The 24,789-nt window shown below is 42.1% G+C and overlaps 1 protein-coding gene across 2 annotated transcripts in view; it reads left to right on the top strand.

Annotated features, from left to right (window-relative positions):
- LOC128684354 (transmembrane and coiled-coil domain-containing protein 4-like) overlaps window positions 1-24,789 on the top strand; it is a 67,287-nt gene that overhangs the window by 10,669 nt on the left and 31,829 nt on the right. The window contains exons 2-5 of one of the 2 annotated variants that reach the window (XM_070096488.1): window positions 2,615-2,762; window positions 16,873-17,005; window positions 17,231-17,391; window positions 24,498-24,578. In XM_070096488.1, the coding sequence (XP_069952589.1) occupies window positions 2,615-2,762; window positions 16,873-17,005; window positions 17,231-17,391; window positions 24,498-24,578 (523 nt within the window). Of the gene's footprint in view, window positions 1-2,614; window positions 2,763-8,449; window positions 8,656-16,872; window positions 17,006-17,230; window positions 17,392-24,497; window positions 24,579-24,789 lie in introns of those variants that run through there. The other variant, XM_070096492.1, reaches the window with a different exon arrangement.

Below are 24,789 nucleotides of genomic sequence, written 5' to 3' on the forward strand. Positions count from 1 at the left end.
AATATTACTTTCCCACGACCAATATTACTTTCCCACGACCAATATTACTTTCCCACGACCAATATTACTTTCCCACGACCAATATTACTTTCCCACGACCAATATTACTTTCCCGCGACCAATATTACTTTCCCGCGACCAATATTACTTTCCCACGACCAATATTACTTTCCCGCGACCAATATTACTTTCCCGCGACCAATATTACTTTCCCACGACCAATATTACTTTCCCACGACCAATATTACTTTCCCACGACCAATATTACTTTCCCGCGACCAATATTACTTTCCCACGACCAATATTACTTTCCCACGACCAATATTACTTTCCCACGACCAATATTACTTTCCCACGACCAATATTACTTTCCCACGACCAATATTACTTTCCCACCACCGAGCTTAATTTCCCACGATCACCTCTACTTTCCCACGATCACAGCCCCACTGTGAACCATACAGCCCCACTGTGGGTAATACTGTCCCACTGTGGGTGATACTGCCCCACTGTGAACCATACTGCCCCACTGTGGGTGATACTGCCCCACTGTGGGTGATTCTGCCCACTGTGGGTGATACAGCCCCACTGTGGGTAATACTGTCCCACTGTGGGTGATACTGCCCCACTGTGAACCATACAGCCCCACTGTGGGTGATACTGCCCCATTGTGAACCATACAGCCCCAATGTGGGTGATACTACCCCACTGTGAACCATACAGCCCCACTGTGGGTGATACTGCCCCACTGTGGGTGATTCTGCCCACTGTGGGTGATACTGCCCCACTGTGCGTGATACTGCCCCACTGTGGGCGATTCTGCCCACTGTGGGTGATACTGCCCCACTGTGGGTGATACTGCCCCACTGTGAACAATACAGCCCCACTGTGGGTGATACTGCCCCACTGTGAGTGATACTGCCCCACTGTGAACAATACAGCCCCACTGTGGGTGATACTGCCCCACTGCCAGGAGGCCTGGTCACAGACTGGGCCGCGGGGGCGTTGACCCCCGGAACTCTCTCCAGGTAAACTGTGGGTGATACTGCCCCACTGTGGGTGATACTGCCCCACTGTGGGTGATACTCCCCCACTGTGGGTGATTCTGCCCACTGTGGGTGATACTGCCCCACTGTGGGTGATTCTGCCCACTGTGGGTGATACTGCCCCGCTGTGGGTGATACTTTTCGGCGAGACGAGACAAGACATGGAATAAGAAGAGGAAAAACAAGGAATAACTAGTGGAAAGGGGAATACGAGGGGATAGATAGGCAGGAAATGATGGTTATTGAGAGGGAGAAAGAAAGCAGTGTATACTGGGAGAGAGAGGAAGGGAGAAAGAACAGTGATGGATGATGGAAAGAAAGTACACCTGAAGATGGACGGAAGATTGTGGGGAAAAAAATGTTTTCGGAAACAAATGATGGATGGGAATGAAGAGGGCGAGGGTGGGAGGGATGGAAGGTGATGGTGTAGAGAGAGGGAGAGATGGATGGAGAGGGGTTTCACAGTATTATGTAACACTGCCACAAGTCTAACCTTGCTGCATGATTCATTCTTTCTCCTCCCTTCTCTCTCTCTCTCTCTCTCTCTCTCTCTCTCTCTCTCTCTCTCTCTCTCTCTCTCTCTCTCTCTCTCTCTCTCTCTCTCTCTCTCTCTCTCTCTCTACACACACACACTCTCTCTCTCTCTCTCTCTCTCTCTCTCTCTACACACACACACACACACTCTCTCTCTCTCTCTGCTGTAAAGAACCGAATCTTATGTATAGAGAAGGTGTCACAGGAAGATGTGAAGGAGGTGTCAGGGTAGTCAGACAAGTGCTTACTGGAGTTTAATACAAATAACCACAAGATCATGCAAATTTTACGCTCCTGGGAACGGCAGCAAAGCATTTTATACTGTCTCTTGCTCGGCAACGTGTTCCTTACATGTAGCGTCACCTTATGGACGTCAGGTGACGCATCTTGGGTGTGACACTGTGGTGTTCCCCTACAGACGTCAGGTGACGTATCCTGGGTGTGACACTGTGGTGTTCCCCTACAGACGTCAGGTGACGTATCCTGGATGTGACACTGTGGTGTTCCCCTACGAACGTCAGGTGACGTATCCTGGATGTGACACTGTGGTGTTCCCCTACGAACGTCAGGTGACGTATCCTGGATGCAACTTGTCTGAAGAAACTTAGTTGATATCCCCCAGGGGCAAATCAATTGATATCCCCCAGGGGCGGATAAATTGATATCCCTCAGGGGCGGATCAAACTGATATCCCCCAGGGGCAGATCAATTGATATCCCCCAGGGGCGGATCAGTTGATATCCCCCAGGTGCGGATCAATTGATATCCCCTAGAGGCAGATCAATTGATTTGATATCCCCCAGGGGCGGATCAGTTGATATCCCCCAGGGGCGGATAAATTGATATCCCCCAGGGGCGGATCAGTTGATATACCCCAGGTGTAGATAAATAGATATCCCCCAGGGGCGGATCTACTGTGAAACTAGTGAGCCTGCTTCCACTACACCACTCTCCAGATTGTTCCACTTCCTAACAACTCTATGACTGAAGAAATACTTCCTAACATCCCTGTGACTCTGTGTATATGTATGCAGGTGCGGGAGGTGATGGAGCTGACGGTGCGGGGTGAGGTTGAACCCAGCGCCAGCAGTGGCTACGTCAGCATCCTGAAGGAGGAGGCTGCCCTCTCCCGCTCCTGTCTTCCCATCGTACAGGACCTCGTCATGTTCGCCGTCCAGGGAGGTGAGTCGTTAGGGGGTGGGGGGGAGGACTTCTGGTAGGACGGTCTTGCTGAGAAAAGTCCTCTTGAGGGATGGGAACCTTTAGTGGGGACTGTCCTGCAGGAGTGGGGAGAGGTACTTCTACGTGTATAAGCTGGATCCTGCATAGAGAGAGAGAGAGAGAGAGAGAGAGAGAGAGAGAGAGAGAGAGAGAGAGAGAGAGGAGGAGGAGGGAGGGAGGGAGGGAGGAAGGCTCAGGTAAGATTGAATTACGACAGGTAACAGACGCGTTCATGAGGAGAATTGTGTCAATGAAGACGAGGAGGAGGAGGTGAAGACAACAGTGATGGGAAGAAGTGAGAAAAGGTGAAGAATGTTGGGTAAAGGGAAAGAGAGAGAGAGAGAGAGAGGAAAAGTTGGAAAGGAAGAAAGGTTAGGGTAAGTTGTGGATGGGAAGAGACTAAGGTAAAGGCTGGGGAGAGAGAGTAAGAGGGAGGACGGGACAGATTAAGGGGAAATGGTAGAGGTAAAGGAAGAGACTGTCAATTTTGTAATCAGTGAGGAAAGAGGAAACACTGTGGTAAGGCTGTGAGGGGAAGCTTGTAATGGTGTGTGCGGAGGGGATAGTGAGGGGAGAGGGGGATATAGAGGGGTTGAGAGGGGTGTTCTTTGTTGTGGCACCAGGTGGGGGGAGGGGGTTAGGTCGGGCCTCACAGTAAGTGCTCCACCCTGGATGGTGATTGGGTCTCCAGGCAAAGCAGTTGGGTGCCGGAGGTTAATTGGGTGGCAGTGGCTAGTAATTGGGTGGCGTAGGGAGAGGTGTTAAGCAGGTTTTGAAAATAATTGGGCGCCGTTGAAGGTGACTGTATGAAATACACCAGTGAGAAAGTCTAGGTAATAAAAGTTAAAGGATATTGAAGCTAATTCTTGGGTACCTTTGGGGAAAGGCTAAACAAGTGGGTGGTTGGGTGGGAATGGTTGGCTTAGAGAAGAACGTGCTTAGTATGGGCCAGTAGGCCTTCCGTAGTCTTCCTCCATTCTTATGTTCCCATGACGTGAGAAGTAGATTTGTGACCTTGTACAGTGTCACCCAAGTAAGACACACGTGCAATAATTAGGTATCTATTCCGAAACGTTACGCCTACACAGTAGGCTTCTTCAGTCGAGTGCAGATACCGAAATGTTGCACATGTGTCTATCAACATGTCGGTATTGTATACCATTTTAACATTGTGTGACCTACTTTGATTTCTGACTCTTGACTTGATCGTTTAACTAAGCATTCCAGAGCCATCTTGGACGTGCTGGCAAAAACAAGAGCTGTCCAGGGTACACGCAGCCGTCTTATGGAAGCCCATTTTTGTGTGACTACCGTCATGGTGTTAGAAGCAGAGTGAACCAGGAGAGTAGCGTGGTGACAGGATTAGTGCTCGTGAATGGTATACAATACCGCAACATCTGGGTATCTTTATTTGTATACGTTTCGCCAACCAGTGGCTTCATCAATACAAGAACATAATGTGAAAAATGTTGAACTATATGCAAAAGATCCGGTAATCAGTCTTCGAGTTAAAGAGCACCGTAGTCTTGAATATAATTCTTCAAGACTACGGTGCTCTTCACCAACTCGAAGACTGATTACCTCATCGTTTGTATATAGTTCTACATTCTTCACATTTTTGTATTGATAAAGTCACTGGATGGCGAAACGTCTACAAATAAAGATACCCAGATGTTGCACATTATCAAATTCTTCAGGATTAGTGTGCGCACTTCTGTGAGTGGTGTTATAACAGTGAGTGGTGTTATAACACTGAGTGACAATGTTTAGGTACAGAACTGGAGTGCAGGGTTGGAAGACAGTGCCCATAACTAAGACCAACACTACGACACTCAGAGCAGATGAAAACCTTCTCCAAAACAACGTTTCTCTCAAGGAAATCTTTATCGAAGATCTTCCTGAGCGAAACGGCGTCTCAACGTCTTTACCCAAGATGGAGGGGCTCAGGATGCAGGGGCTGGGTGATCCCATCTCTTGCTGGATACAAAAATGATGGTTGTGAATACCAGTGTCCCATGGACCAGAATTTGGATAAGGCGTGGCCACTCACAACGTCAGAACATCAATATTGTGCGGGAAAACTTGGAGTAGGTAGAAGAGACGAGGAGCGTGTTATTGAGGAATGGGAGACCTGGTAGATGACTTGGGGAGAAGGTAGAAGAGACGAGAAAAATGTTATTTAGGAATGGGAGACCTGGTAGATGACTGGGGAGAAGGTAGAAGATACGAGAAGAGCGTTATTGAGGAATGGGAGACCTGGTAGATGATTTGGGGAGAAGGTAGAGGAGACGAGAAAAATGTTATTTAGGAATGGGAGACCTGGTAGATGACTTGTGGAGAAAATAGAAGAGATGAGAAGAATGTTATTGAGAAATGGGAGACCTGGTAGATGACTTCACTCAGGTAGGTCTGTGTGCTGCTGGAGGGTAGGTCGGAGTGTTTACATCAGTGAAGTACTCCCTCTCTCTGAGGAGGGAAACGAATTTGTCCTGTTTTTCTGAGTCAGGTTGGTGTACATGGTCTGCTGCCCACGATACTGGACAAAAAGACACTTAGCAGAAGAAAGTAAGCAAGTTTATTTAAGCGCAGATACACAGGTGCAATTATAGTGTAAATTACCAAGGATAAGCCAAAAAAAGTCAGTTAGATATTTCCATTACGGTTCTTGGCAGGTACAAAAGTGCAATTATCAAAGTATAAATAACTTAGGATTAGCAGGAAAAAAAATCAGTGACTTTGCTATGGGATCTTTGGCAGTAAACGTTTACATGAACGTTTAAATTGATTAAGATCTTCATCAAAGATCTTACTATAGAGAAATATTCTCCCAGCTACTGCTTGTTTCACAAAGCGTGTTTTCTTCTTCACTTTGTGAGACAGTTTGATGTCTTAGATAAACTGCTTCTCCCACTGCTGGAAGTGTTGTATATTAACAGTGGCGAGTCAGTGGTGAATTGCACTGGAGAGAGTGTTCGTCTTAGTAATAATGGTAGAATTACCCACCAAAATGTTACTAAATAAACACAGATCCTAATAATGTGATATTTTATTGTGGCTTCCTCAGTCCAATATAGATGTTCATATCGAATCTAGCCTGAGGGACTGATTACCTCAAACTCCTGATCTTCACCCATTCTTCACTGTATTGGACTGAAGCAAGCCCCTGGTTGGTGAAACCAGGGGCTTGCACAGATATCTAATTCATCAACCTATCTGTTCTCTGAACCAGTTCTCTACGTTTGTGTGTGTGTGTATATATATATATATTATATATATATATATATATATATATATATATATATATATATATATATATATATATTATGTATATGTATATGTATAAAGATGTATTCCCACTGGGAGGGTCTCACAGCAGGTAAGTCAATACTAAAAAAGACCCTCTCTCTTGCCACATCTGGCACATGAACTAGACTCATTTCCTAGATGCTATACACGAGTCTATACATTATTTACATACCGCATATGTATAATCACTGATGCATTATAAGCAGTGAATGTGTTACTAAAGCTGTTCTCTTTTTCTCAATCTGTCAGGGATTCGCTCAGGTAATACGAATGTCATTCAATCTTTCTTGAACATTCCAAATTATTTATAATTCTCACTACCTGATTTTTTTGCATGCCTTTATTTATTAGAAATAACTAAAATTCTGTGTGTTCCCTCGTATAAGTGTAAATTAGCTTATAGCTTTATCATTTAGCTCATAGCTGTATTAGATCATAGCTGTATTAGATCATAGCTGTATCAGTCAACTCCTAGCTGCACCTAAATGTAGGATCCAGTTGATGAAACCCAGCGGTTGATGAAGCCTTCGTGGCAGTTGATGAGGCCTTCCTAGTGGTTGATGAAGCCTTCCTAGTTGGTTGATGAAGCCTTCCTAGTGGTTGATGAAGCCTTCGTGGCAGTTAATGAGGCCTTCCTAGTGGTTGATGAAGCCTTCCTAGTGGTTGATGAAGCCTTCCTAGTGGTTGATGAAGCCTTCCTAGCAGTTGGAGTCTTCCTAGCAGTGCAAGAAGCTTTCCTTACAGTGATACTTCTCAGTGCTGTACCCTTTCTACCTATGTTGTAACCTTCCAGTCAGTTCTTGCAACATTCCAGTCAGTTCTTGTAACCTTCCAGTCAGTTCTTGTAACCTTCCAGTCAGTTCTTGTAACCTTCCAGTCAGTTCTTGTAACCTTCCAGTCAGTTCTTGTAACCTTCCAGTCAGTTCTTGTAACCTTCCAGTCAGTTCTTGTAACCTTCCAGTCAGTTCTTGCAACCTTCCAGTCAGTTCTTGTAACCTTCCAGTCAGTTCTTGTAACCTTCCAGTCAGTTCTTGTAACCTTCCAGTCAGTTCTTGTAACCTTCCAGTCAGTTCTTGTAACCTTCCAGTCAGTTCTTGTAACCTTCCAGTCAGTTCTTGTAACCTTCCAGTCAGTTCTTGTAACCTTCCTGCCAGTTCTTGTAACCTTCCTGCCAGTTCTTGTAACCTTCCAGTCAGTTCTTGTAACCTTCCAGTCAGTTCTTGTAACCTTCCAGTCAGTTCTTGTAACCTTCCAGTCAGTTCTTGTAACCTTCCAGTCAGTTCTTGTAACCTTCCAGTCAGTTCTTGCAACCTTCCAGTCAGTTCTTGTAACCTTCCAGTCAGTTCTTGTAACCTTCCAGTCAGTTCTTGTAACCTTCCTGCCAGTTCTTGTAACCTTCCAGTCAGTTCTTGTAACCTTCCAGTCAGTTCTTGTAACCTTCCAGTCAGTTCTTGTAACCTTCCTGCCAGTTCTTGTAACCTTCCAGTCAGTTCTTGTAACCTTCCAGTCAGTTCTTATAACCTTCCTGTCAGTTCTTGCAACCTTCCAGTCAGTTCTTGTAACCTTCCAGTCAGTTCTTGTAACCTTCCAGTCAGTTCTTGTAACCTTCCAGTCAGTTCTTGTAACCTTCCAGTCAGTTCTTGTAACCTTCCAGTCAGTTCTTGTAACCTTCCAGTCAGTTCTTGTAACCTTCCAGTCAGTTCTTGTAACCTTCCAGTCAGTTCTTGTAACCTTCCAGTCAGTTCTTGTAACCTTCCTGCCAGTTCTTGTAACCCTCCTGTCAGTTCTTGTAACCTTCATGTCACTTGTAACCCTCCTATCATTTGTTGTGACCTTCCAGTCAGTTCTTGTAATCTTCCAGTCAGTTCTTGTAACCTTCCTGTCAGTTTCTGTAAACTTACTATCACCTGTAACCTTTCTTTCATTTGCTGTACCCATCTTAGAATGTATAATATCGCTACAGCAAGACAGTCTAACTCTCCACACACACACACACACACACACACACACACACACACACACACACACACACACACACACACACACACACACACACACACACACACACACACACACACACACACACACTCTCTTGTCGTATTAAAGTGGAGCGACTGTCAAAATGTGTGTAAAATAATGTCGAAGTGGTCTCTCTTGACGTCCTCCTCCCTCTCTCTCTCTCTCTCTCTCTCTCTTTCACACACAGTTCCGATAGTTGTTAGTCCTAGTTCTGGGACGTTCACCATCTTATGATCCAATAATAACAATAACACTACTACTACTACTACTACTTATAATAATAATAATAATAATAATAATAATAATAATAATATACACAGTCTCTCAGCTCTGAAATCCTGGGAAATTAAAAAGAAATAATTGGTTTATTGAATCCAATTATTAGTGAGCGTGTGGGCGAGCACTGGTGTTGTTGCTGCCGCCAATGTTTGTTGTGTATATACACTGTATATACACTGTATATACATGAAGATGCACATCTCTCCCTCTATATACAGTGATAGATGCCTTTCTGTATATTTGTACTGAGGTAGGTGTATGTGAGTGTATATATATCTCTGTAGTGAAGGGAAGGTAGGGTAGGGGTCGCCCTAGGAAAGGTTGAAGGGAGGGGGGCTAGAGGTGGTTTTGTGTGCACGGGGCTTGGACATCCAGCAAGCGTGTTAGGAGTGAGTGAAGGCAAGTCATTTTTTATAACGTGACATGCTGTTGGAGTGTGAACAAGGTAACATCTGTGAAGGGATTCAGGGAAACCGGTTAGCTGGACTTGAGTCCTGGAGGTGGAAAGGATAGTGCCTGCACTCTGGAGGAGTGGAGATATTTGCAGTTTTGAGGGACATTTGAACGATAGTATCGGCGCGCCTCTTTGGGCCACTCTTCATGGGTGGGAGACAGCCAGTGTTAAATATATATATATATATATATATATATATATATATATATATATATATATATATATATATATATATATATATATATATATATATATCACACACACACACAAGTGCAAAGGTTTGCAACAAGGATGGTTCCAGAGCTAAGGGGAATGTCCTACGAAGAAAGGTTAAGGGAAATCGGCCTGACAACATTGGAGGACAGGATGGTCAGGGAAGACATGATAACAACATACAAAATACTGCGAGGAATAGATAAGGTGGACAGACAGGATGTTCCAGAGATTGGACACAGAAACAAGGGGTCACAATTGGAAGTTGAAGACTTAGACGAGTCAGAGGGATGTTAGGAAGTTTTCTTCAGTCATAGATTGTTAGGAAGTGGAATAGTCTGACATGTGATGTAGTGGAAGCAGGAATCATACATAGTTTTAAGACGAGGTATGATAAAGCTCATGGAGCAGGGAGAGAGAGGATCTAGTAGCTGTCAGTGAAAAGGCAGGGCCAGGAGCAGTCTCGACCCTCTGTAACCACAAATAGGTGAGTACACACACTCAGGAGAAATGGGAGCCATGACGCTGGTCTTAGTCCTGTGATGACCCACTCAGTTGAGCTTTTGGTCATGTGACCTAGACTTTCACTGGTTGTGGTGGTGGTGTAGGTGTGTCAAGACACTAACAAGGTTAAGGTTGTATCGCGTGTGTTGACAACTACTGGGGTGGGTCTCTCTCTAATCCTCTTAACTTCCTTCCCTTTTCCCTCTTATTTCCCCTTCTTCATCTTTTCTCTCCTTCCCTTATCCTTCTCTTACACCGCAGAAGTTTTCAGTGTTTGCATAATTTCTCCATTTTCTTCTTGTATTTCTTCCTGTACCTTATCCTTCCTACACCTCCTCTTCATCCTTCCTGCACCTCCTCTTCATCCTTCTACGTCTTCTTCGTCGTCGCACTCCCCCCCCCCAACGTTCCCTTGACGAAGAACGTATCACTGCATCATGTGTAGGCAGCTCCCTCTCACTACTGGGCCAAGAGATATGACTCGACCCCCTGCAACCACAGTTAGGTGAGTCTGAGTTTTTACTCACTGCTACACCAGTGGAATGGCATTTACCACGTAAGTACTATAACCCCTGCACATCTACAGAATCTATGATAACTGACATTGTAGATGGTACACCACCAACATAGATCTGTTGCTGTAGCTACAAACACTGTAGATGCTACACCAATATAGCTCTGTTGCTGTAACTACAGACAGTTAAGAAGGTGCGCCTCGGTATTGCTTCGATTATTCACTTTTTTCCTTGGTGCACTACCCGAAACTTAAAAATTAGCCAAAGAATTTAATTCAAAATATTCCTTCTTATGAATGTAAATATTAAGGATATTGGAGAAATATTTATAGACATTCCCAGGAAACATTTAAAAGGTACGGTCAAGTGCAATTTCCTATTATTTGTGGCTTCCAGGGGTCACGTCACCTAGAGGAAGAGGATTAAAAAAAAAGGGTTTAGAGTGCTGGTGGGCTTGGACATGCGGCAGGTTTATTTGAGTGTGTTAGTGAGTGGAAGCCATTGGTTTTTATGATTTGACATGTTTGATTGTAAGCAAGGTAACATGAAGGGATTCAGGGAAACCGCTTAGCTGGACTTGAGTCATGGAGGTGGAAAGTACAGTGCCTGCACTCTGAAGGAGGGGTGACGATGTTGTGGTTTGGGCGGGCATCTGAACTGCGATGTCAGTACACCTTTTGGCAAGACAGTGATTGAATGAGTGACAGTGAAAATTTTTTCTTCTATGTTGGATCATCCTACCTCGGTGGTAGAAGGCTTACGCATTGACCTGGAGTTTTACGACCCACTTGCCATGAGTTCGAGCTCCACCCGTACCGTGGTTTCTGTTGTTTCTTGTTATGGGGGTATCACTGTGTATGCCGTATGAACCCTGCCCCCAGAAATCTGCTGTTTAACCATTCACGTTGCGCTTAGATGCTGCCTAACCTGCCTGGCACGGATTAAGGAATACGTAGCACATGCAATGTAGACGTAAATGTCTGGGTCAAAAACAATAGCTGTGACTGTATTCATGTTTTGTACTGGAACCCGACACCGGGAGGCAAGGCTCGATACGGCGTAAGCTGCCAGTGGCCCTAGTAAGTAAGTTTATTCAGGTATACACAAATACAGTTACATAGAATTATCATTCATAGCAGCATCTGTGTAGAGAATCTAGGATAACCCAAAAAAGTCAGACAGAGTGACTTATTTCCATTGGGGTCCTTTTACCTTATTATTATAATATAAAGGTTATAATATTTTCTTATTATTCTATAATGAAGATAACATCTTATTATCGTACTAAAAAGACTATCTACTACACGAGGGTCATTAAGACTATCTACAATACGAGGGTCATTACTAGGAATAAGGTAAAATTTACACGTATGTTAACTAAAAAATAGAAAATCATTCCCCTCCTTTTCTGTAGCTACATTCATCAGACACCTTTTGGCACTCTTCTTGAACAGGTTCATGCTATGACTGGCTTTGACATGTGCGGGCAGCCTGTTCCATTCCTTTATTGCTGTACAATAAAAGGTGTTTGAAGCCTGGCCACTGACTGTGGGTACTACAAAGTTGTGCTCTCTCCCCATAGTACTATGATTGCTTTGGTTCCCAACATTGACAAAATTGACAGCAAGATATTTTGGACACTGTTTGTGAGCAATTTTATAAACACGATTTAGCTTCATTTGTTTTACTCTGTCTTCAACATTCAACATATCTAACTGCTGTAATTCATCCTGGCCTACATGCTCTCTTGGTCCCAGCCCCAGGATGAATCTTACGATTTTGTTCTGGGTGATTTGCAGTCTATCTTTCAGTTTTGTTTTTTTTTTGTCAAGGCAGAGTACCATGAAGAGCAAGCGTAATCCATATGGCATTGTATAAGGGCTAGACATAGGGTCCTGCGAGCCTCAGTAGGTAGACACTGTGCTTGTCTATACAGGAACTTCAGTCTGGCATTCGCTTTCTTTACTACACTGTTCCCTATCAATTCTCCTGACATGCATGGGTCAAAGGGGATTCCCAGATATTTTACTGATGAAACCAAAGTGATGGGCTCCCCATTACACTGGACATTAAAATTATTTACCCTTCTCAGTTTATGTTTCGTGCCAAAGAGAATGGCTTCAGTTTTCCCTAGGTGTAATGATAGTTTGTTGTCTACTAACCATTTGCTGCAGGACTCCAGTTCCAGTGCTAAAATATTAGCTTTATCTTGTGGGTCTTTACCTGACACTAACAGAGCACTGTCATATGCATACAGTAGGAGTTTGCACTTGACACTGATAGGCATGTCATTGTCATAACATAAGAATAATAAGGGACCCTGAATACTACCTTGGGGAACTCTACATGTTATCGGCAGGGGTTCTGATTCCGTTTTGTTGATTTTGACAATTTGTCTCCTGTTGCTAAGGTAGGACTTAAACCAGTCTACAGAACCTATACCGATAGCTTGAAGTTTCTTACATAATATATTGTGATTGACAGTATCGAAGGCCTTTTGCAGGTCTAAGGTTACCATACCTATGAGGTTCCCTTTTGACATTTCAGTTCTCAGGTAATCCATCAGATTAATTAGGGAGGTGTTGGTTGAGTAAGATCTTCTAAAGCCCGATTGATAGCTATGGAGAATGTTGTTGTCATTAAGGTACTTAACTACTTGAGAGTACACCGCCCTCTCTAGAATTTTGGATATTATACTGAGTATACTAACAGGCCTATAGTTGCTTACATCAGACCTACTATTTTTCTTGAAGATAGGAGTAACTCTGGCCTCCTTGAACCCATCCGGTACGGTATTAGTGGTGATTGATAGATTTATTATGCGAGCAATAGGGATTGACAGTTCAGAAGCACCATCTTTTAGGAACTTAGACGGGATGTTATCCGGGCCAGTGCTCTTAGTTGGATTTAACCTGCTTAGTTCTTTTTGAGTTAAGTCATGAGATACACTTACTAGTTGACAACTGTTTGGGGTTACCCCTTTATTGGTATAGTATATTTGAAACTTATCAGAGTCTGTGTTAAAGGTATTTGATGCAGCTGGTAGTTTACTTACTAGTGTTGATGCAACAGATGTGTAGAAGGAATTAAAGCAATTTGCCACCTTAGATGTTTCGTGGCATACCTCGTTATCGATAGTGAGTACTATGTTAGACCTATCTAATGGCTTATGGCTATACCCCAACTGTTTTAGTTGTTGCCAGAGCTTTCTGGGTTTATGCTTATACTCTTCAATTTTTGAGCAGTGGTGCTTTGCCTTTGCTCCTTTTATAAGTCTCTGTACTCTGTTCCTCACCCTTTGGAATTCATTTAGTGCTGCAATATCCTGTATATTTGCTTTAAATCTTTTTAGCAGCTGGTCTCTGAATTTCATATTATCTAATATCTCAGTAGTCATCCAGGGTTCAGTTCTTCGTTTAATCCTAACCTCTTTAACTGGTGCAATATTATCAAGGATGGTAGTGAACATTGTTTTGAATTTTTCCCAGGCATCATTTACGTCCATGCAACTTATCTCTGTCCAGTTACAATTGTGTAGCCTATTTACTAGTGTTTCTTTACTGTAGTTTCTAGTTGACCTCATTTTTATTGTCCTGTGTAGGCCTATCCTATCCCTAGTGATTTTCCTGGTGCAGTAAATGATGAAATGATTACTAAGACCTGTGGTAATGACGCCTGACTGACTAATGTTCTCAGCGCGGTTACACGGTATGTGGTCAGTTATGGTGGCTGAGAACTGTGTGATCCGGGTTGGTGTATTAATTAGTTGAGTGTAACCATTTAAACCTAGAATTTGCTTATACCTTTTGCATAGCCCGTTATTTTGCTGCTGAAAACAGATATTGAAGTCTCCCAGTATACACAGTTATATTGATTATCATATATAGCAGCATGTGTGTAGAGAACCTAGGAAACCCCCCCCCCCCCCCAAAAAAAAAAAAAAAAAAAAAAAAAAGTGACTTATTTCCATGGGGGTCCCTGAAATCAGGGTGGAGGGGAGGCCGGGATATATCATTTTCTCTTCTTCTGTTTTCGACATCAAAGTTTAAGAATCATCAGACATGATCTTGCCACCATGAATATCCCATTAACCATTGAAAACATTGTCTAATGGGGAGATTCCCCCTCTTAAAGTGTTCACCAAATTCCTCTGCACTAACAAACTAGGCAGTGTGGGAAAAAGACACTTATGTACAGTTCAGGGCATTTATTAAAGGAAACGTTTGGCCGCTTGTGGCATTAGGACTGAATAATAATAATAATAATAATAATAATAATAATAATATATTTACTACAAGTACATATACAAGGTATACAGACCATAGCCGACATCAGTGACAGTACTATATAGAAAGCCACTTGCTATGCAGAGCATTTCCCGTAAATTAGGTCAGTTTTGTCCCAGGGTGCGACCCACACCATTCCGCTAACACCCAGGTGCCCATTTTAAACTGATGGGTGAACATAGATAACCGGTGTAACGAAACAACCAATGTTTCTACCCTCGCTGGGAATCGAACCAAGACCCTCGCCGTGTAAAGGGAGAGCTTTAGCCACTAGGCCACTCGTGGCAAAATGTTTTCTCTAATAAATGTCCTGAACTGTACATTAGTGTTTTTCCATATCTTGTTGGTATCACTACCATTTTTCAAACTAGGAAATATCTAAATACCGCCCATAAGACAGTATTATCACCTGGCAGAGACAAAGGGAGCATTAGGACGTTGATTCCCGCAAGCAAGTGCAGTGACGACAAACATCACTAAAGTAACACAAGTAATCATTCATCATTACTAATGTGGTCATCGGGATGGGGAAAAAATAAAATTAAGCAAACTGCAGGTATCCTGAAGGAGGGCACACGGGCGGGCCTGTCGTGGACTCCGGCTGCCAAATTTGGCACCAGCCCTCGGGTGCACTCACCTGGGACTTCTTCGTGTATCTAATGAACCATGTCCTTGAGCTCGTGCTCAAGGACAGGTCTCCTTGATGTTGCAGTGTTGCAGCTGTGTATTTTACATACCCCACTGGCGACACATCTCTTCCGGTTACACCAGGTGGGCAGCCCAAGCTGCCCTTAATAATAGTAATATTCCTTATTGCTACGAGTACATGATACAACTTATACAGACCTAGCTGGCATCAGTGACTTACTCTGTAGAAAGCCTTCTTGTTATGCAGAGCATTTCGGGCAAATTAGGTTAATTTTGCCCCAGGATGCGACCCACACCAGTCGACTAACACCCAGGTACCTATTTTACTGCTAGGTGAACAGGCACATGTTTCCACATGGTGCCCCGTGTAGGATAATACGATCTTTCTTTCTGCAGTATTACAAAATTACACAATATTGTTAAGCATAAAAGAAAGCCACTAGCATGCATGTATTTTGAGCAGAAAAGTTGAACACATTCAGGTAGCCTGTCCAAGGTTTTACTCAGAAATGGATTTGGCATCTTAACAGTTTGTTCTCAGTGGCTCTAGTTTCAACCCAGACATTCGTATATTTTTGAGCATATAGAGGTACAAAAAAATACAGGTAAGAGCAGCATGCCTAAGCCACTTGTATGCATAGCATTACGGGCTGGCTTAAAATTAACTTAAGATTAGCTAAGCAATGATGTAATCAGTGATAAAACATTATTGTAAACAGATAACAATAAAGCACAAATGAGTATTACAAATGCACATGCTGCACATTCCCCTTTCCAGGGGCAAGTTGGGCATTAATTAAATGTAAAGTGAACATTTAAACATCAGTTTTCTTGGAGTACGTTAATTATTATTATTATTATTATTATTATTATAATAAAAAAGAAGTGCTAAGCCACAAGCTTGGAGTACGTTAATATGGCATAATATTGTAGCCCTTAAAAAACAACAAAAACAAAAACATTATCCATATTATTGTTATCGTTTCTTTTGTTTTCTTAGAGATAAAGTTTTGACATTCATCCTTGCATTTTATTATCATGACTATTGTTGTGATATGTATGCTGCCATGGATTACACCTGCTGTGTTGTTTCAGCTTACCTTTTATGTCTGTCTGTGCCTGCCTTTATAAATCTCCATTAATAAATGTTTTTGCATTTCTTCTGTTGCAACTTTCAGCTCTTATCTGGTATTAGGGCAGTTTAGTATATTTGTTAATGTACTTCAGTCTTGTTTCAAAGTACACTTCATCTTATGTAATTTGCTATAGGTGCCTATCACAGTTTTCATTCAACAGCTTCTCTCATCTCAGTGTGTGAAGCCAGTCATGTATGCCTAATGAGTTAGCAGTTCCTTTGTGCACACAGTTCACCTGGCTTATTCCACCCTCAGTTTATCCAGCCCACTTTGCTCACCAAATTTTTCTCACCAGATCATGAGTAAAAATGTAGCTTTGTTCCAGTAGACTGTTCAGTATTCCTTCAGTTTCTGTGTGTTTTGCATTCATTAATTGGCCTATACTTGAGTTTTGTTTTATGCACTGTTATCTGTGAATCCACAACTCACGTATAGTACAGTTTTTTTTATTATACCACGATCCATGATCTGGACTCCTGGAAATGTAACTTGCATATGTATTAAATCTCGTGTAAATGTTACATGCATTAGATGAGTCTTATGTACTGTGTAACAAATGACCCAAAATAGTGCAGAGCTCCCCACTCTAGTGATTGCCAGGGGAGTACAGTGCATAGTTTACCTAATCCTCTACTCCTTCCTTGGGTAGCTGTTTCAGTTATTCAACTACTAATGGTGAAAGTGTAGTTGATGTACTGTTTCTCATTCTAGGTTGCTACGATGCCAGGATCCGGGTGCTCATAATGCACGTCACTTGCCTTCTGCATGTGAATGTTGACCTACTGGAGATGTATGAAGAGTCAGTGTTGGAGTACCTTACCATGGAGCAGAACCCCATCACTGAGTGAGTCCTCAGCACTCAATTCCAGGGCAGGATGATGGTGAAGAGTGAGAATAAAGGGTGGAAACGAGACTTGAGGAAAGTGATACAAGATAGGCAATTTGCCAGACTGAAAGTTAAACAGGATCATGAGCAACATTGCAATTTCATACATTGGTGGTGCTGAAATATTTCAGTTTTAATATGCTGCACCTGAACCACAGTATTCATTTTAATTTATTTTTCTAGGGAGGAAGAAAAAGAAATGGCCAAGCGTGAGCGCTACAAGAAGATCAAGCGTTACACTGCTATTGGTTTAGCTACCCTGGGTGGTGGTGCTGTTCTGGGTCTCACAGGTGGACTGGCAGCCCCATTTATTGGTGCTGGTCTTGGAACAATTATTGGGGCAGGTATGATTTTTTTAAATTAATTTAAAGTGAAATAGTGTACAGCCTCTCCTCACATAACGATGGAGTTCTGTTCCTAAGACCATGTCGTTAAACGAATTCATCGCTAAGTGAGGAGCATACTATAATGGTAGTGAGTTTGTGTCAGCCATCTTTGATATTGAATTAATGTCACCTTTGCATCATTTATAACATTTCTGGTATATTTGTAAATGTTTATACAGTAGTGTACTGTATATTGAAATAAGGCGTCAGTAAACGAGTACGTCACTAAGTGAGGAGAGGCTGTAATTATAAATTGTGGTTGAAAGGAGGTCATTCGTATACACAAACTTATTTAGGTTAAATACTTATTATACAGGAAAAGTTGGTAGATGGATCTATAATTTCCTGACAAATAGAACACAGAGAGTAGTAGTCAACAAAGTAAAGTCTGAGGCGGCTACGGTGAAAAGCTGTGTTCCGCAAGGCACAGTACTCGCTCCCATCTTGTTCCTCATCCTCATATCGAACATAGACAGGGATATAAGCCACAGTGCCATGTCTTCCTTTGCAGATGACATCCGAATCTGCATGACAGTGTCCTCCATTGAAGACAATGCACGACTCCAGGCGGACATCAACCAAATCTTTAAATGGGCTGCAGAAAACAATATGAAATTCAACGATGAGAAATTTAAATTACTCTGATATGGTAAACGTGAGGAAATTAAAATTTCATTGGAGTATAAAACAAATTCCAACCACACAATAGAGTGAAAAACTAACATCAAAGACCTGGGAGTGATCATGTCGGAAGATCAGACCTTCAAGGACCATAACATTGTATCAATCGCATCTCCTAGAAAAATGACAGGATGGATAATGAGAACCTTCAAAGCTAGGGATGCCAAGCCCATGATGACACTCTTCAGGTCGCTTGTTCTATCTAGGCTGAAATATTGCTACACACTAGCAGCACCTTTCAAGGCAGGTGAAATTGCTGACCTAGAAAATGTACAGAGAACCTTCACGGCATGCATAACTGAGATAAAACACCTCAATTGCTGGGAACGATTGAAGTTCCTGAACCTGTACTTCCTGGAATGCAGGCAGGAGAGATACATGATTATATACACTTGGAAAATCCTAGAGGAATTAGTACCAAACTTGCACACGAAAATCACTCCCTATGAAAGCAAAAGACTCGGCAGATAATACAACATCCTCCCAGTGAAAAGGAGGGGTGCCACTAGCACGTTAAGAGACAACACAGTAAGTGTCAGGGGCCCAAGACTGTTCAACTGTCTCCCAGCATACATAAGGGGGATTACCGATATACCCCTGGCTGTCTTCAAGCAGGCACTGGACGGGCACCTAAAGTCGGTACCTGACCAGCCGGGCTGTGGTTCGTATGTTGGATTGCGTGCAGCCAGCAGTAACATCCTGGTTGATCAGGCACTGATCTACCATGAGGCCTGGTCACAGACCGGGCCGTGGGGGCGTTGACCCCCGGAACTCTCTCCAGGTAAACTCGATACATAAAGCTCTCAAACCATACTATGGGCGGGGATTGAACTTGTGGCGAGTGAATCCTATCATTACGATTTCATGAGACATGAAGCTTTTTTCTGGTTAAATATATGTACAAATGGTTTTAAAGACTGCTGTTTGAGGGACTACAATGATTGCATTAACCCTTTCGAGAGGCGCTCTCCTAAACTTGTTCTCAGGGTTGAAAATTTTTCGGAAAAAAAAAAAAATTATTTTTTTCTTATAAAATGATAAGAGAATCTTTTCCCAATCATAATGACACCAAAAATATAAAATTTGATGGAAAGCTTAAGAAATTATGCTCTCGTGAAGTTTGCGGTCTCGACGATGTTTATGCAGTGGCGATTTCACCCAGTTTGGGCCCTATTTTCAGCCAATTCCAGTGTACTAGTCGACAAAATTCATAACTATTTTGCTAGAACTCCATTTTTTCTATTGAGCGAGTACAAGAAACCACCCATTTACCAATTTCAACTCCAGTAAAGTGGTCAGAAATTGGCAATTTTGCCAATTTCACACAAATTTCAAAAGATGCCATTTTCCAAATAGGGTTCAGAATAAACAAAACAGACATTCCTGGCACTAAAATAACATTTTCTCTGTTCATTAGTCATGTTCCCAGGCCCCTCTTACATTTATTTTGCTTTCTGCTTTGAATTTTTATTCTCGCAAAAAATAGAAGATTTACTGTTATGCAGACTACTGCATTAGTGTAGAAATGGTATAAATAATACCAGCGCACTTGTGAAAGAATATTAGACTCACCAGTTGATGTGTATTGGATGTGTGGCATGATTTGTTTACTTTTGAACTTTGGCAAAAATCGAACATTTCTGCTACTTTGTGCTCAATTTCAAGGTACTTTTCATTATAGGTAGTAGGTTGGTAGACAGCAACCACCCAGGGAAGTACTACCGCCCTGCCAGATGACTGTGAAACAGAAACCTGTAACTGTTTTGCATGATGGTAGGATTGCTGGTTTCTTTTTCTGTCTCATAAATACGCTAGATAACAGGGATATCTTGCTACTCCTACTTACACTTTGGTCACACTTCACAGACATGCACATGCATATATATATACATACATCTAGGTTTTTCTCCGTAAGCCATGCGTGTCGTATGAGGCGACTAAAATGCTGGGAGCAATGGGCTGGTAACCCCTTCTCCTGTAGACATTTACTAAAAAAAGAGAAGAAGAAAAACTTTATAAAACTGGGATGCTTGAATGTGCGTGGATGTAGTGCGGATGACAAGAAACAGACGATTGCTGATGTTATGAATGAAAAGAAGTTGGATGTCCTGGCCCTAAGTGAAACAAAGCTGAAGGGGGTAAGGGAGTTTCGGTGGGGGGAAATAAATGGGATTAAATCTGGAGTATCTGAGAGAGTTAGAGCAAAGGAAGGGGTAGCAGTAATGTTGAAGGATCAGTTATGGAAGGAGAAAAGATAATATGAATGTGTAAATTCAAGAATTATGTGGATTAAAGTAAAGGTTGGCTGCGAAAAGTGGGTCATAATAAGCGTGTATGCACCTGGAAAAGAGAGGAATGCAGAGGAGAGAGAGAGATTTTGGGAGATGTTAAGTGAATGTATAGGAGCCTTTGAACCAAGTGAGAGAGTAATTGTGGTAGGGGACCTGAATGCTAAAGTAGGAGAAACTTTTAGAGAGGGTGTGGTAGGTAAGTTTGGGGTGCCAGGTGTAAATGATAATGGGAGCCCTTTGATTGAACTTTGTATAGAAAGGGGTTTAGTTATAGGTAATACATATTTTAAGAAAGAGGATAAATAAGTATACAAGATATGATGTAGGGCGAAATGACAGTAGCTTGTTGGATTATGTATTGGTAGATAAAAGACTGTTGAGTAGACTTCAGGATGTACATGTTTATAGAGGGGCCACAGATATATCAGATCACTTTCTAGTTGTAGCTACACTGAGAGTAAAAGGTAGATGGGATACAAGGAGAATAGAAGCATCAGGGAAGAGAGAGGTGAAGGTTTATAAACTAAAAGAGGAGGCAGTTAGGGTAAGATATAAACAGCTATTGGAGGATAGATGGGCTAATGAGAGCATAGGCAATGGGGTCGAGGAGGTATGGGGTAGGTTTAAAAATGTAGTGTTAGAGTGTTCAGCAGAAGTTTGTGGTTACAGGAAAGTGGGTGCGGGAGGGAAGAGGAGCGATTGGTGGAATGATGATGTAAAGAGAGTAGTAAGGGAGAAAAAGTTAGCATATGAGAAGTTTTTACAAAGTAGAAGTGATGCAAGGAGGGAAGAGTATATGGAGAAAAAGAGAGAGGTTAAGAGAGTGGTGAAACAATGTAAAAAGAGAGCAAATGAGAGAGTGGGTGAGAAGTTATCAACAAATTTTGTTGAAAATATGAAAAAGTTTTGGAGTGAGATTAACAAGTTAAGGAAGCCTAGAGAACAAATGGATTTGTCAGTTAAAAATAGGAGAGGAGAGTTATTAAATGGAGAGTTAGAGGTATTGGGAAGATGGAGGGAATATTTTGAGGAATTGTTAAATGTTGATGAAGATAGGGAAGCTGTGATTTCGTGTATAGGGCAAGGAGGAATAACATCTTGTAGGAGTGAGGAAGAGCCAGTTGTGAGTGTGGGGGAAGTTCGTGAGGCAGTAGGTAAAATGAAAGGAGGTAAGGCAGCCGGGATTGATGGGATAAAAATAGAAATGTTAAAAGCAGGTGGGGATATAGTTTTGGAGTGGTTGGTGCAATTATTTAATAAATGCATGGAAGAGGGTAAGGTACCTAGGGATTGGCAGAGAGCATGCATAGTTCCTTTGTATAAAGGCAAAGGGGACAAAAGAGAGTGCAAAAATTATAGGGGGATAAGTCTGTTGAGTATACCTGGTAAAGTGTATGGTAGAGTTATTATTGAAAGAATTAAGAGTAAGACGGAGAATAGGATAGCAGATGAACAAGGAGGCTTTAGGAAAGGTAGGGGGTGTGTGGACCAGGTGTTTACAGTGAAACATATAAGTGAACAGTATTTAGATAAGGCTAAAGAGGTCTTTGTGGTATTTATGGATTTGGAAAAGGTGTATGACAGGGTGGATAGGGGTGCAATGTGGCAGATGTTGCAGGTGTATGGTGTAGGAGGTAGGTTACTGAAAGCAGTGAAGAGTTTTTACGAGGATAATGAGTCTCAAGTTAGAGTATGTAGGAAAGAGGGAAATTATTTCCCAGTAAAAGTAAGCCTTAGACAAGGATGTGTGATGTCACCGTGGTTGTTTAATATATTTATAGATGGGGTTGTAAGAGAAGTAAATGCGAGGGTCTTGGCAAGAGGCATGGAGTTAAAGGATAAAGAATCACACACAAAGTGGGAGTTGTCACAGTTGCTCTTTGCTGATGACACTGTGCTCTTGGGAGATTCTGAAGAGAAGTTGCAGAGATTGGTGGATGAATTTGGTAGGGTGTGCAAAAGAAGAAAATTAAAAGTGAATATAGGAAAGAGTAAGGTTATGAGGATAACAAAAAGATTAGGTGATGAAAGATTGGATATCAGATTGGAGGGGGAGAGTATGGAGGAGATGAATGTATTCAGATATTTGGGAGTGGACGTGTCAGCAGATGGGTCTATGAAAGATGAGGTGAATCATAGAATTGATGAGGGGAAAAGAGTGAGCGGTGCACTTAGGAGTCTGTGGAGACAAAGAACTTTGTCCTTGGAGGCAAAGAGGGGAATGTATGAGAGTATAGTTTTACCAACGCTCTTATATGGGTGTGAAGCATGGGTGATGAATGTTGCAGCGAGGAGAAGGCTGGAGGCAGTGGAGATGTCATGTCTGAGGGCAATGTGTGGTGTGAATATAATGCAGAGAATTCGTAGTTTGTTAGTTAGGAGGAGATGCGGGATTACCAAAACTGTTGTCCAGAGGGCTGAGGAAGGGTTGTTGAGGTGGTTTGGACATGGACATGTAGAGAGAATGGAGCGAAACAGAGTGACTTCAAGAGTGTATCAATCTGTAGTGGAAGGAAGGCGGAGTAGGGGTCGGCCTAGGAAAGGTTGGAGGGAGGGGGTAAAGGAGGGTTTGTGTGCGAGGGGCTTGGACTTCCAGCAGGCATGCGTGAGCGTGTTTGATAGAAGTGAATGGAGACGAATGGTTTTTAATACTTGACGTGCTGTTGGAGTGTGAGCAAAGTAACATTTATGAAGGGGTTCAGGGAAACCGGCAGGCCGGACTTGAGTCCTGGAGATGGGAAGTACAGTGCCTGCACTCTGAAGGAGGGATGTTAATGTTGCAGTTTAAAAACTGTAGTGTAAAGCACCCTTCTGGCAAGACAGTGATGGAGTGAATGATGGTGAGTTTTTCTTTTTCGGGCCACCCTGCCTTGGTGGGAATCGGCCAGTGTGATAATAAAAAAAAAAAAAATTTCATTGTGAAACCAATCAAAATCATGTCAATTTCTGTAACAAGTCTTCCATTCTATAAAATGAGACCAGGAAAACTTGAATACAACCATAAATACCATACAGTGCAAAGTTGCTGTTTTAAACCAAAACCACGGTCAAAGTTTTTTTTTTTCTCATCACGCACTGTGTGCTACAAGATTTTGTTAGAATAACAAAAAAGTCACAATACTGTGACTGGAATGATACACAAATAACCCGCACATAAAAGAGAAGCCTACGACGACGTTTCGGTCCGACTTGGACCATTGACAAAGTCACACTGTGTGACTTTGTCAATGGTCCAAGTCAGACCGAAACGTCGTCGTAAGCTTCTCTCTTTTATGTGCGGGTTATTTGTGTAAGATTTTGTTAGTACTGTGCACACTGACCACATAGACCCATTCTTTCATAGGTAGGTCTAACAGCTTTCTCTCGCTAGATTTGAAGGCGCTAGAATTTACGCATACTAGTACATCAATAACCCTGGTGTGTAAGACGTACTAGTATGTCAGAAACCCTGAAAGCGTTTAACATGTGATTACCACAGGCATGCAGTTGTAATAAATTAAGATTCGAACTATAATAACTCAGTGAAGAAAAGTACTATATTTTAATTTACAGTGGTACCCCGAGTTTCGTACAGCTCCCAACTTGAACAATTATGTAAGTGTATTATTGTAAATGTATTGTTGGGGGTCTGAAACGGACTAATCTAATTTACATTATTCCTTATGGGAACAAATTCATTCGGTAACAGCACTATCAGCCTTCTGGAACGAATTATGACCGAAACCTGGGGTACCACTGTATTTCCATATTGTGACCCCTTATATCCATTGGGTGCCCACAATGTTGAGCCAGTGTGGGCACCCAGTGGAAATGTCTATTATGTCTTTTATGATACAACAGCTTGCTTTCTCTTACTGTGCAGAAGATTATTGGAAATAGTGACTGATCTGTACTTACTAATAGCATTATTTTGTTACTCCATATATTACACCTTCACCTTTCCACCCAGTATTGCATAACTTTTGCTCTAATTGAAAGTCTCATTTGCTTACCAGGCTTTCTCATCTTGTTTATTTATTTTCAGTTTTTTAATTATTTATGATCTGCATAATGTTAAAATAAATTTATCATTTGTACACATCTGCATCTCAGGTGGTGCTGCAGCCCTATCATCAACTGCAGGAGTGGCAGTGGTAGGATCAATGTTTGGAGCAGCAGGTGCTGGCCTTACAGGTTAGTTGTGAAGCTAACCTTGCTCATTAAATCTTCAAACTATAGATGAGGGGCTCTGCTTATATAGCAGGTTAGGTTCTGGACTACTGCTGTAAAGTGAAAACCACTGTAAATTGAATCATAGCCTTTTTTATTTTTACTCTCGGATGCATATAAAAGCCTGATAACATGTTCACACTCTCATATATGTATTAAGTGAGCAATAGAGCTA

This window comes from Cherax quadricarinatus, chromosome 4 (genome assembly GCF_038502225.1).
Source record: "Cherax quadricarinatus isolate ZL_2023a chromosome 4, ASM3850222v1, whole genome shotgun sequence".
In the NCBI taxonomy this organism is placed as follows: Eukaryota; Metazoa; Arthropoda; class Malacostraca; order Decapoda; family Parastacidae; genus Cherax; species Cherax quadricarinatus.